Source organism: Cyprinus carpio, chromosome A17, assembly GCF_018340385.1.
Source record: "Cyprinus carpio isolate SPL01 chromosome A17, ASM1834038v1, whole genome shotgun sequence".
NCBI classification, from domain to species: domain Eukaryota; kingdom Metazoa; phylum Chordata; class Actinopteri; order Cypriniformes; family Cyprinidae; genus Cyprinus; species Cyprinus carpio.
Window position 1 is genome coordinate 18,007,355 of NC_056588.1, and position 14,352 is coordinate 18,021,706.

Here is a 14,352-nt window from a genome sequence, read left to right on the forward strand (position 1 = left end):
TTTTAAAGGTGAAGGATTCATAAAAAGCACGGAAATGTGGTAAACAAAGTCTTGTTTTTCAAAACGTACAAAACCTTGCGTGTTACCTGCTGAGGGTGCCATCGAGCTGCACCGTCGAGGTCTAGGTGTAGTTGTCCCGACAACAGTTCGGACTGTTGGTTACGTCATTTTGAATGAAACCCAGTACCTACGAGTCCGCTATTGGTCGATTCACCGCCACCCGCCCGAGGGTCCTCGCAGCTGATTGGCTGTTGAGCACGTCAATCTCCTGAGTTGGTCGTGCGGGTACAGGTTGAATGCGCGGCGACAAAATAACTCCAGCGATCGCTGAGAGTAAATGGAGAGAAGTCGAACTTTAGTCGCGCAAGTCCGCATAGACTGTAGCGTTTTCTATGTATCCTTAACCTTTCACTAGTTGGATTGCAAGTCATTTAAAAGTTTTAAAACTGTTACCTCAAAGGATGTCTTTCTATTTCCAGAATGGATCTGATTCGCGTCCCTTGCATTGTTCAGCGGCGGAGAGTAACGTGGAGTAGCCTACATAAAGCCTTAGAAGAATCCCACGCACTTTGTTTTTTTATTAATTTTTTTCTTTAGACGCACTTTCAGTTGCAAACTCTCTGTTTTAACTATTTTAACCCCAAAATGGATATTACAGTGTCTGAACTCATGTCTAACTTCATGGATTCGCCACTCGTGGTTTGGGTGAGTAAGTCACGAAGACTTGATGGCACCTGCTGTGTGTGTGTTCTGTGTGTTTGCGTTGTGTAGTTTGTTCAGCAGCGGCCAGTGACAGTGCAAACCTGAGGTATACTAACTGTGGGCCGGATGCTTTATGTTTTGAATCAAACCTAATGCAAAGTGACTAACGTGTTTTCCATTTAGCAGACGTGTATAAGCGTATTAAAATGTAAAATAGTTTTTAAATACATATAACTAAGTGCTAAAGTTATTTTTTATTTATTTATTTATTTATTTTTATTTAATTGCCTACTTATATTTATTAAAATAGTTAAAATAGCTTAATAGTTATTGATAAGTATACATTTTTCAAGAGCATAACATTAATTTGTAATACTTTATGTGCACAGTACTGCTTCATCCTACTTGAAGAGTTTAATGACACTTGACAGGGTTTGGCAAAACTCTGACCCCCTTACCCTGACCCCTGTGTCCTGTATGGCTGTGCTTTCTTTGGCCACTGTGTTTCTAACTCGTCACCATCTTAACCCAACACTACCACGTTGACATGTGTGCTGTTCCATGATAGTTTATTACATTGAAAGAAACACAAACACACACATAGTAAGGGAAGGACAGTTATGTTTAGTCTTTAGATCTAAGCACAGGCTGTTTGACAAACATTGACAAGCAGAATTGACTTAATATTGATTAAAAACCATCTTACAAGTATCCATGTTTAAAATTTTGTGTACTGCAGTTCAGTTCTGAAACAGAAAGCATGCGGGTGCAGCTGTGGCTGCATCCTGTCATAATATTACTACCTACTTCATTTGATCTGTTTCTTTTTTACAGGTCAAGACTTTTGGACCCCTTGGGTCCAGTTCAGAAGACAAGCTCTCCATGTTCATGGATTTAGTGGATGGTGTCTTCCTTCATAAGATAATGACACACATGTGAGTGACAGATGCAGAACTGTGTGTGTGTGACTGTAATCTAGCAGCTGTTACAGGCCTATCGTTTTTTCATTAGAAACCACATCCTATGCTTTCTTGCCATCCAAGTGTGCAGACACTCAGTCTGAATCTTCATGCTCCATTAGTTTTGTTCCTCTTCCATAATTAGTTTGTTAATAAAGGGTCTTATGTGTAACATCAGTTTGTAAGCATGCAGTGTAAATGTCAGCTGTGTTTGACTGAATGTTAATGTAACCTCAGCTAACAGGAGACTAGGCAGCACTGTTGTGTGTGTGTGTGTCTTACTAATGAACAAGGAAATCTCTTCTTTTGAGAGTATTTGCATCATGCAAAGCAGCTCATTACACATTTTGACACCTAGAGTTCGTGCATCTAGATTAAGCTTTATAAAACTACTGTTAGCGACCCTTTAGACCCCTTGCTTCGTCCTTTAACCTAGTTTTACTCAAGAAGCTTTGCCACCCTCTCTGCCTTATTTAGGGGGTTAACAGCAGACCTCTTCAGACAAAATAAATATTTTCTCTAGAAATGGGGGTGGGGGGCATGTCTAATGGGAGGATGACACATGTACTGTATTTGCTGTCCTCGATAGATTATTGTACCCTGGTGTCATGTTCTCTGTGTGTCATGTCACTTAGGGCATGGACTGCATCAGTTTCATTCCTGTGGTTGTCTTAAAGTCAATATGAAATGGTGTTTGCAATTGCAACCCATTCTGCATCCCTAATGTGACACATTTCCTGCTGAATTCAATAAGTCAGCATGAAATCAAAGCTTATAATTTTAATGCATTATTGAAGTGTTTATTATAAATTATTTATCCATGCACTTTTTTAAAAGAAAACATTCATGTCCCCTCACAAAAACATCTTTTGATGATATTTCTATCGGTGCAAGGACTGACCAATTATCCCTCACCACCAGCAACCTGTTATTTACATGATATTGCAACAGTTAACCTTTTTTTCTAATTTTGAGAAACTGTTTCACTTGCATATGCATCATAATAGGGAAGAAAATATTATCACAATTTCCGTTTCATGCCGACTTAAAGATGAGAAAAAAAGTTCACTAAAGTCATACACATTCAGATGAACATCTTGCACTGTTTTTAGTGTCTTTTCATCAGTCAGGTTAAAACCTGTGTTGAATTGATAACAAAAACTAGAAATGTAAATTGTTGTTTTTTTTTTTGTTTTTTTTTAAAATAAAATTCAAAATTAAATCAAATAAAATATAAGTATTAGATAAAATGCAACTTAAATGAAAATGAGAAATCTTGCTTTGGCAGCTAACTGAACTAAAATGTGTTAAGAATGAAAAGTTATTAAAATTGCAAAAAAATAAAATAAAAATGAAAACTAAAACTATAAAATAAAATATGTAATACTATTTAAATTAACAATGGTAAAAAGTAGCCCAGTTTTCTGAGAGCCCTTCATTGTTTTTCTGTTCCATTGTGTTCCTTCTAACTGTTTTTGAATGCAAAAACTCATTCTATATAAGCTCTTTCTAAGAAACGATAAAGACAAGTATAAGGAAATAATATAAAGAAGCATTCGATTGGGGTCAAGTTGACCTATAACCAGACTAATTATACCTAGTTGATTATAGTTTTGCAACCTTAAAATGATCTAGTATACTGTATACATGAGCTTAAAATATAATAAAAGAATAATTTTACAAGAATAATAATTATTGTACATCGTTAGTATGAAGACTCACTTACTCAAGTGTCCAGTGTGTTTCCACTGAACCATTACAAATGAGTGGAGATGTGGAATGTTGAGGGCAATGTACACACAGCTCCTTTCTCTTCACCCACATTTATTTTTAATGTGCCCACACCCATACGCCTGTAGCAAACCGGTAGCCTTAACAGTGTTTTTGTGCACAAGGTATGCGGTAAACACCATCACTTGTAGTAAATGAGCTCATATGTTACCACATCTCGTCTAGCAGATGTCCTCTGCATGCACCTATTGGTCTTCCCTCAACTTTTACTGAACAATCATTGTTTTTCTAGCCAGTTGCAATATCTATGCTCGTAAAATGGCACAATATGTGAAACTCAATGCAGTGTTCTTGGCTTCAGGCAATAAAAAACAGCTGAGCCAGACAGCAGAGGAAAAAAGAAAACTGACCCTGATCTTTTAAGGTTCTTTCACTTGCAAGCGGGAATTTGTGGGCCAAGCTGGCAGAATTTGCATGCCATTCCCACAAAACAAATGTAAATGAGGAACGCACAAACAAGACTAGGACCCACTCAGTGGCTTCAACCTTTACATCCAGTGATCCAGTCCAGTGATATGATAATTACTTGTCAAAATAACTTGGAAATCAATATGCAAAGTAAAGTAATGCTATGTTTTTGAGTTAGGTTTTATATACACAACATTTGAAGATCAGGTCACTGTGCAGTAAAATTATAAAATTATTGATGTGCAAAACTATGTATCTTATAAATAAAGTTTTCAGCATTAATGACAGATCATTCAAAATGCTTTTTGTTTTTTTGGCAGATAACATTAGAAACATTCCTAGACAAAAGGATGCAAATATGGATTTGAATATTAGAATAAGTGGACAAAAAATAAAGTTTTAACGTTTACCTGTAAAAATAATCAGAGAGAGAGATATTGGATTTGGAAAGAGGAATGAGTGATTCCAAGTGTAGCCAAGTGGAATAATTCATGATGTATTGAAAAGAAGAAAGCCAATAAACTCAACCCACAACTTTCTGTAATGTTAATCAGATAAAAAACATTAACCAAGATATGTATTACTTAAAAAATTTAATTAAAAATGAATAATAATGCAGCTCAGTTTATTAAAGTGATGGATAATAATTATTTGTAGCGCAGTCTTGGGGTGGGTTGTTTGAATGACTAGTCAACTGGTCTTGAGGAAATCATGCATAATTGGGTTCACCAAACGAATCGACCTCACTAATTAACTAGGTGGATGAATGATAGTCAAACATCATGCCAAGCCATGTTAAATATGTGCTTATGTGAGATTTTCAAATATACTCCTGTTGCTCTTGGTCCACAGAGACCCAAGCCCCATGAATCAGCGAGTCAACAAACAAGTCAACAATGATGTCAACCTGAGAATACAGAACCTCAACACTGTCATCAGACACATTAAAAACTACTACCAGGTAAGAGCTTTTCTTCCATGTCAGGTTGCAACGGGAAAAGTACTTCCTGACCACTAGTAGTATTTTTTTTTTTTTTTTTTTAAAGAAAGGGTTGTGTATGTGTGTGATTGTGTCTGATGCCAGACAGCAGCTGGTCTCTGCAGACACAAGGTGGTGATTCTGGTGTCGTGGGGATTAAACCTGTCTGCAGATGTGACTGAAATTGCGGGTAGCTGGGTGCCTTATTTTTTTTTTTATCTTAATAGAAGAGTTTATGTTATGTCAGGTCTGTTTAAACTTCTGATCTTAGTTATTATGTGAAGGCAGACAGTTAGAGATGTGAAAAATGTATATATTTTCAAAATCAGCTAGTTGGTGGGTTATCTGAATGACTGGTTTGGCTGGTTTAGCGTCATGTCTGCCAGCCACCAATCAGAGACCGCTTTAACTAATCAGTTGGTTGTTGGACTGGTTGACCCTCCTGGCTTACCCATATTGCACATGTATGCATGATGATATCAGTTATAATTTTGAACAAAGTATCAATAAATATTGGATATATATATTAGCTTGGAAATTTAATTTTTTTACCTTAACATCATTTTTTCCATCATCCAAAGCAAGTAATTTAATAACATTTTTGAATGTTATAGTTAGCAAACTTCATAATGAATCTCCAGTTTCATACTGTACATTACAATATTGTAATCCATAGATTAACTAATGGCATAAAAACTGTTTATCTTGAAATATATTTAGAAAAAATACTGAATAATTTGAATATTTAATGAGCATAACATGAAAATAATTATTGGCTTATATGTATCGGCAAGATTTTAATATCAGATTTTAAAATTCTTGTATATCACACTCATGTGTTTTGTGAACACATTTTTTGGAAAGTATTTTATATGGATCTTCATAGGGATAAAATAGGAGTGAGAATGGTTTGCAAGATCTGAATTTAAGGTGGTCTATAAGAGGTTGAAAGTTTTTATGAGAGACTGTAGTCATAATGATGGTAATTACTGTGAAGAAAACAGGGAAACATGAAAGGACAAGGTCTTTCTCAGCACGTTATTAGAGAAAATGTAGCACTGACTCATAATTTCTGGTCTCACAGAAAACAGTTTTCACTCAAAAGTACTGCTGGAAGGAGGCTTTTATGTTGTTGCTTTTGGGAGTTGAAATCTTTTGATTGGTTTGGTCGGTTCTGGGCAGCGTCCCACCATCTGAGTAAGTGTTTGCCACATCTGACCCCCTTTTCTCTTCACAGAGTGTCTCAGAAGCATTCCTGCTCAGACCTCACTGCTTTCCATCCCAACGTAGAAAAAGAAGACTGGTTGATTGGAATTGTCTGGGTTTTCTACTCTTGTTTGCAAATTAAAATATATTATTTCTGTAGATTGTTCTTTCTTCCAAACACATTCAACCAAATATTCTGTACTGGGGGTAAAAGTTTAATGTTGAGTCCTAACCAAACGTGACACAAGGGTGTTGCACAGCAGTTTGACACAAGGAGAAAATATTTGATGTTTAATTTGAAAGTGAAAAAAGTGGAAGTGATGTGTAGCCAAGTATGGTGCGACTCACTAACCATTAGGCCATGACTGCCCCTAATTTCTTTAGAGATTCCTTGAAAAACTGCCCAATGCAAAAACCAAATAATCAGCAAAATGGTCTGTTGCTTGTCTTGACTTGTTAGGATACATGGACACTTTTATTGCTTATGACTTTGTCATGTTAAATATTGATAGGACACTAAATATTGGGGGAATATTGAGGGGGACATCTATAGCTGCGTTTCCACTGCTGGAACTTTACCCAGGAACTAGGAACTTTGGGCTGGTACTCTGTGTGTTTCCTCCACAGGAATTAGGATCAAAATAAAGTTCTGGGTAGAAAAATGCCCCTCAAAAAGTCCCTGCTTGCGAGGTTGTACTTTTTCAAAGGTCCGGAACTTTCGGGGCGCTAAACTTGCTGATTGGTTGAGTTCACGCAGCATTGTGATTTCAACCACCATTTATTCTGATCTATTTCAAATTATTACTGTTATTGTGTCATGAAATGTAGTTTTAAAAGTATTTCAGGCGAGAATGTAGTTGTTTAAAACTCAAATCTGCGATTTATTTATAAAGACAGCGCCTATTTAAAAATCTTTTTCGCCGATTTCGGAGACGATCAGCGGGAGCTCGGTGCTCATGTATCCGCCACGAGCAGTCTCAACTCGGCTAGTCCTTGTGACATTTGCCGCTGGCTCTGATATCTCTTTAGTTGTTAAACATAAAATATAATTTGTTTTGTGTAAATCTAACAGGTAATCTTTAGTCTTTATTCAATTTATCTATATGTTAAAATAAAAATAAAAAAATAAATTGATATAATATTTAATTTCATTGTAATGTAGGCTGTATATATACACATTTCCCTGAACACATTTCCCTAAGTACATTTCTGTGGCTATTATTATGTTTCAATGAAAACTAAAGGAGGCAGTGGTATTTGATGATATAGCCTATTTCATCTTATTGTAAATATACAGTGAGGAAAATTGCAGTACCCAAGGTGAGCTGACTGATGTTATCAAGTACGCAGCTGTTTGCAGAATTACCAGACTTGCGTTGTTTCGTCTACGGGAGATCACACTCCCGAGTCGAACTCGCAAAGTCCGAACTACCGAGGATGCAAGTCCGAAATTTGCGTACTTTGTATTGAGAAACACGCGCAGGCTTACGTCACCAGACTATTTGCCTTATCTTCACGGTACTTTAGACCGCGGTGGAAACGCAGAAAGCAACCGGTCTGTGGGGGAAAATAGTTCCTGGGGAAAAAAGTTCCTGGTACAATTGTTCAGGGTAATTTCGGTGGAAACGCAGCATATGATGGTTATAGTCCTGTATTTTAGCCCTGCCCTACTTTTGCCATCCAACAGGTCCCTTGTTTGTCCCGTTTAAATGAACACTCTGCAGTAGGCAGCTGAGATATTAAAATAACCTCTTACTGATTAGTGTTATTATGTTTTATGCAATATTTTGGCAGAGTGTCAGAATGTAGAAATCACACACACAGTGCACATTCCTCCAGTGATGGAAGGCCCCCTTAACCACATATTTGGCTTGGGTGGAGCTCGTTTTTTATGGGTCACCCAATGTGCTCAGTAATAAGTAGCTGAGAGGTTTGTGTTCATACAGAAGTATCCTTGGCATAAAAGCACTTTGACTAGACTTTAACTAGAAGAGGGTATCTCTGTCAGATAGCTTGAGTCAGCCTGGTAAAACTCAACTTATTCATTAATATTCTCTGCACTGAGGGGTAAATACACACTTTGGGTTGTTTGTGGTGTTTGAAACTGGCCAGCAGTCTCAATTTCCTCATGTGGCTTGTCCAAAGGGCCTTTCACACTGCTTTAGTTCCAGAACTAAATGTACAGTACTAAAGTACTGGGACGATTTTGTGTGAACTGTTTCCCAGTACCATTTAAAGGGTTGCATTCGCACCAAGAGTGTGTACTAGGACGTGACGTAAGCTGGTCGACAGGGATGTCATTTGTGCGCGGCTTTCAACAACATTAACTACAGGAGGATGGAGGACGCTGTGATCGGAGAGCTGTGTGTTTTTGTTGTGTCTCGCCGGTTTCACAATAATGGACATGGAATGTCGATGTATACGTAAAGCGGTTGAAAGTACGAAAAGGAGGACTAAGAATCTCCAATGACAACTGACAGTGCTACATTTGCTACAAGTGCCTGCACTTCAGCATCCATATATTTATTGCTATTCGTCATACTTGCGAAATAATTTGTCACAATGTTTACAGTATGTTACACAGCGTTTTAAATCATGGCGGGTGCGGACTTTTTTTTGTATGCGTTTGGCCAATCGATGTCTACTTACGTCACGGGTAGTACCAGTTGTGCTGGTTAGACCCTGTTCAGGAAAACGCCCAAAAGTGGGTAGTTCCACAGTTAGTTCTGGTACTATGAAAAGGTTCCTGCGGTGCGAAAGGCCCTCAAGACACACACAAAGTGCTCAGTCTCAGCCCAAGAGAAACTGTCCTCTGTGACGCCAGAAATGGACTTCAGAAAGACAGCATTTGAGCATCTGATGTGGGTCAGCGCTCTGCTGAACAGAACCAGATGTGTTGTTTTATCCCATGTTAATCGCTCCCCCTGAGAGACCCACATATGGGGGTCTAGATGGGGGAAGGGTTACTGTAATGTGAGAGCTGAAAGCCTCGCGATCCCCTGAAATGCAGTCCTAAAGGCATCTGGCAAAGGAAATGCTTTTTTAGCTCTCGCACTTCAAATTAGGCCTGTTTGTTTTCTTCTAATGCTTTAGGAGTTGGTTCATTAACTCTTTGTTCAACATCTCCTAACCTAGGCCCCAAGTACATAACACACTGATAAAAAAATGAGGTGTCAGCACTGAATCAGGTGACTCAATGTTATGGTTTGCTGATGTTCAGTCTACTATCTGTAATTTATTCAATTATTACCCAGAATTATTATAAGGTTACTAAATTGCTCAATGAGGAATTTTTTTTAAAGTTCCTTTAAAAAGCGAACAATTTTTTTAAAAATTATATTATATTACAGAATGTATTTTTGTTATGTACAAAAAATGTACACATAAATTAAAATGAAAAATAATTAAATGGCAGTGCAATGAATTTGATGTCAGTTGAAGTTGAGACTTGCTATACTCCTAGCAGTACTATGCGCACAAATAATATCTTTTTATCAACAAATTTGCATTCAGACGCAATATAGCATCACCTATACGTCTGCTATGAAAATGTGTTTCCTTATTTGACACATAATTGAAGTGCTATATTTTGCTGAAATTCAAACCACATTTTGTAACACTTACAAACAATATAAGGTGTGCAAGTTTTGATGCACCAAGTGGAGTTAAAAAGGTAATGGTTGCTTTCAAACACATTTCGCAAATACTTCTGCACTTGTTAACATGGTTGAAACATTGTTTTTTTTTTTTTCAAATGTTACCTGTGATGCCATTGTTAAAATAATTTTAGAAAACCATAAATGAGATGATACCAACACTAGATACTAACACTAACCACACTATTGAATATCAGTAATCAATGCCACATATCTATACTGTTGTATAATCACAATCAATATTAGTGACAGTATACCATTCATGAATAGAACTAATCAATTTGTTGTCTTCCTTGTTCCATCAATTTGGATTGGTTTGCAAAAATAACTGGAACATTCTATTTGTGATCACAGAAATCTGAGATGAACTGACGTTCTCTCTTTTTGCAAATTGCTTTCTCTCAGCCATAAACTACATTGTGTCTGAGTGTCAACAGTGGTCTCAGTCACTGTTTACAGAAATGGCACAGAAGGTCAGTGAGATAAGCAGATGGCCATAGACTGGTCTTTTATGCTCGCGTGAGCAAGTCGAACAATGTCATACATTTCTAAAAGGATGGTTGTTGACATGAGGGGTAAAATAACACATTTTCTGACCATGTTCATGCAGCAGCAGCACAGGAAGTGAGTGTGATAAAGGAAGATGCATATGATTTTAGTGATTAATTAGTGGTGTTTGCTAAGGCAAGTCTTGTTATTACTACTGCTTGTACTGTTTCAATGCCCCTAAGCCTAAGTATTAAACTTTTGTTCCACCCTGTTTGTACTACGAGCATGAATGATAGTTAAATTATTGAGACTTATTAAGGAGAGGTGTGCTTACTTTGCTTAGCCCTGAGACTTAGATTTTTTGCCTGGCGACCAATCAAATTTGCAACCAAATCCCTTAGACTTCTATTGAATGAACTCTGAGTCATGGCAGAATCAGTTGGATTCGAGAACGGAGAGTAGGAAGTTTTCCAAGTAATATGACTACCAGTGCAAATTTTTTTCAAATTAAAAAATCTTCTGTTTTTGTAGTCACACGAGGTAAGTAATCTGCTAAATCAATGTTTGCTTCTCAAGTCAGTGGAAATGCAGGTTCACTTTCAAATCACCCTAACCAGGAACTGGCACCAGTGGAAAAGCTGTGTCAGAACATTTTAGCAATAGATTAACTGTTAGATATAGAAGTCCCTGGCAACCACCCAACACACCCAGCCATTGCGGTGCCAATTTTTGCACAAGCTGGTGTAACTCATTTATCTGAGAAGCAGTATTGTAAACCAGATTTGACAAGATTATGGGAAAAATTAAAGATGGTCTTAATTGGTTGCCTTTGGATAAACATATAGGCATGTGATCACTCTGTTTCTGGTGCATGGACTACTGCAGCCTGGGTAGATCAAAAACAACATCCTTCCAAGTCTGGAACCCACAGATCAATGAGAGACACTGGAAGGTTACTAATGACTTGTGATCTGGACTCTGTAAATATTTGCACATGAGACAAATGTCTGTCTCACATTTGGTTATGAAAGGGATTCCAGATTACTCATCTCCAGTGCTGAATGACAAAATGATACATTCTCCCAGCTTAGCCTAGATTTAGGTTTAAGCCTAAACCTTGACTCATCTACATGGACCAGATTTGCTCCAGTTTCATCAAGAAATTGAGAATGTATAATAATCTGCCCGGGCTGTTGAATGGGGTACACAGTCCCAGTGTCATCTCTCACTGTCAGCCCCACACATTCTGCTCTCCCCTCAACCAATTAGATTAGTTCTAAAATGACTGTTTGCTAACCAGAAAGCGTCCCACTGCAGAGATCAGGGCTACAGACAGTGGGAACAATGGGCCTCTGGGGGAGGGGAGGGGTAGTATGTTGGTTCCTCCCTGCTTATTGTCTGGAGAGCAAGTCGTTGTGAGCATGAGCTCCTGTAAGCCGACTCTTCTCAGAGTTGGAACATGAGATATGTGGCCTTGCCAGGCCCTTGATCTGCCCTGGGCCCATGTATAATGAACTGTAGTGAACCTGCAACAATGCATAACATCATGTTAGGATATCCAGCCAAAGCTGTTTTGTTTTAGAGTTTGGATATAATTGCCCTCAACATGGTTCATTTGAAAATGAGTTTGTCTCAGACAATGATGTCCCAACTGTTCTGAATTAGATTTGAGGGCTGCCCCCTTCACCCGCTCTTTTCAGCTAGCCTGACAGTCTTAGCGTTCCCCGCTGGTCTATAAGTGGCTGCGTTCCTCAGTTCCACATGCAATATTGTAAAAGCAAAACCCCTTCTTCACTGTTGCCACATGTAGAATCTGCACCGTTTGATTCAGTTCGCTGTTGTAGCTGTCTCAGAGGATGTGGTTAAGACTCATTCGTAGATTATGTGAATAACCGTCACGCAAGCCCTAAACGAGGACAGTCGTGTGTTGAGTTGGCGTCCCTCACACGCTTGCCGGGTTTTTACAGGTTTCTCTTCACCATGGCTCTAAAAGAAGGGAGGTGTCTCTTTGAGCTAGCCTGCTAGCTCTTTGTTCTACTGTTTGCTCGCATACAGTGGCCGTTCCCAGAAGTGTACAGTTTCCCTTTTGCCATATGCGCAAGCAGCCCTAGAGGCATTGGCTCTCCTCGAACATTCATTCTGGCCTTACACTTTTTAATTTCTGCATGATATGTACCTAAACAGTCCATATTGGTACCTTAGAAGTACATAGTACCAAAAACGTATAAAAGTGTACCTTTTGAAAAGGTACTGCCCCGGTGACAGCTTTTGTACCTTTTTTCCTGAGAGTGCATGAACATACACTCTCTCTTGTTTATTACCTTTATAAGGCATGTGTGTTTGCCACTGAACACAGGAAACCACCTCCAGAGACCGGCTGCTGTGGTAAACCCAAAAACAAAGCCACCTGGTCTGTTTAAAGCTGGCTTTTACTTTCATACCCTCTTCGTCCCATATTCTCTCTATCTCATCTCTGCCAGCACTGAACAGTTACAAAATACAGACTTTGTCTACACAAAAGTGACAGTCACTTGTCCAATTGCTTGCCCATGGATTTCCAAGCTAGTAGAGAGGAAAATTTGCTACAGCAGACATTGGCACAGTATGTTTTCACGTGTTTAGTGAGATCATAAGTTCACTCACCGTGCAAAAGAATGCAGACTAGGCTCAGGAAAGGCTGTAATGTAAAATCCTAATGAGGCAACCCAGGCAAATAGTCGCGATTATGCTCCCTTTAAGTCCTGGGAATTTCCTACTAAGTTTTTTCTTTTTTTGTCATTTGTATTTTTAGTGGTAGTGCAAAAAAAAAGAAAAATGAAGAGCAAAGGATGCATATTACACTGTGTTCTGACCAGGTGTGACACAACAAGATTCTGGCAAAAAGCAGTTTGTTTGTCCAGGAATTGTAGTTAGTTATATGTTGCCCCATAAACTGGCTAAATGAGTAGTATTTTCTTGGAATTTCTCTGATTGCATAGAAAAGATAATCATTCTGTCGAGACAGCGACCCTTAGATTTGAACCCTACTTTTTTTGTTGCTGATACACATTATTAGTCATCATCTGATTGTTGGGACATAGTGATGGTTTTCTATAATGCTTTTTTTTTGCATAAGTGAGGTCATGGCTGAGCCTGTATTGTTTTAAGGGAGATCTGTGTGTCTGTTTCTCTATTGTTGGTCCTTTTTCTTTGATCCAGAAAACTCCAGACTGAAGGTTTCTCTATTTATTAGCTGCCATATGGAGCAGTTCTAGCCTTCCACGTGTCTTTGATGGACATCTGTTGCTCCCAAATGTGACACATGTAGCAAACATCTCCTCTGTGGGCCTCTGGTCAAAGATCAAGCTGTCTTTAAAAGGTAATGATTGAAGGCCCCCTAACCAAGATCCTCTTGGTCAAGTCATGAAGTCTCTTTCTCCACCGCTGGGGTGTATTGTTTGTCTCGACTTCTTGGAGACAGAGATCCCAGCATCTGAACATCTACACAGATTTGGTCAAGCTGCTGTGGTGGTCACTCTACCTCTGTGGAATGGGACAGAAGCGGGGGGAGGTTCTACTTGGCTGCTTTTATTTAATGGAGAATTGGGGGAAAGAGGGTGGTGGTTTGGCACTCCAGGTCAATTCGAGTCGCCAGGGAGTCTGGAATGCCTCTCTCTCCCCCTTCTGTCATTGCTGCTGCCCTTAGAGTCAAAAGGAAGTGAAATACAGAGCCTTAGGTTTCCATTTCTAAGCCACTTGTGTTTTGTACAAGGATTTAGGGGTTTCTTGAGTTTAAAAAGTTACCTCTACAACTTCCTGAATTAGGGATGCTCATATTGACCGTTTAACCGTTAACCGAAAGTAAAAATTTTGACCGATTAATATATCAGCTTTAAACGGTTTAAAACAAAGGTTCTTTTTTTTTTAGTTTGCTGCATGGTTTAAAAAATAAAATAGCCTACTATATAGCTTAGCCTATATTTATTAACTCACGGAGAGCGTCGGCACGCGCAACCACACACGTGACACATGCCTGCAGATTTTTTTTTTTTTTTCGAGCAAGGGAAGCAGAATGAAGCGAGCGAAAAGAAGCACTGTGTGGGATCATTTTAACAGAAAGGGCGACGAAGTTACCTGTAAATTATGTGGCGCCGTATTAAAATACAGCAGTAGGCTAGCACAA

At 38.6% G+C, this 14,352-nt stretch overlaps 1 protein-coding gene across 1 annotated transcript in view; it reads left to right on the forward strand.

The window, feature by feature from the left end:
- Positions 1–258: 258 nt before the first annotated feature.
- Positions 259–14,352, forward strand: part of LOC109069502 (protein Daple-like) — a 52,778-nt gene continuing 38,684 nt past the window's right edge. Inside the window, exons 1-3 of the mRNA XM_042774311.1 lie at positions 259–705; positions 1,537–1,637; positions 4,713–4,821. Of these exons, the coding sequence (XP_042630245.1) occupies positions 646–705; positions 1,537–1,637; positions 4,713–4,821 (270 nt within the window). The 5' untranslated portion in view covers positions 259–645. The remainder of the gene's footprint in view (positions 706–1,536; positions 1,638–4,712; positions 4,822–14,352) is intronic.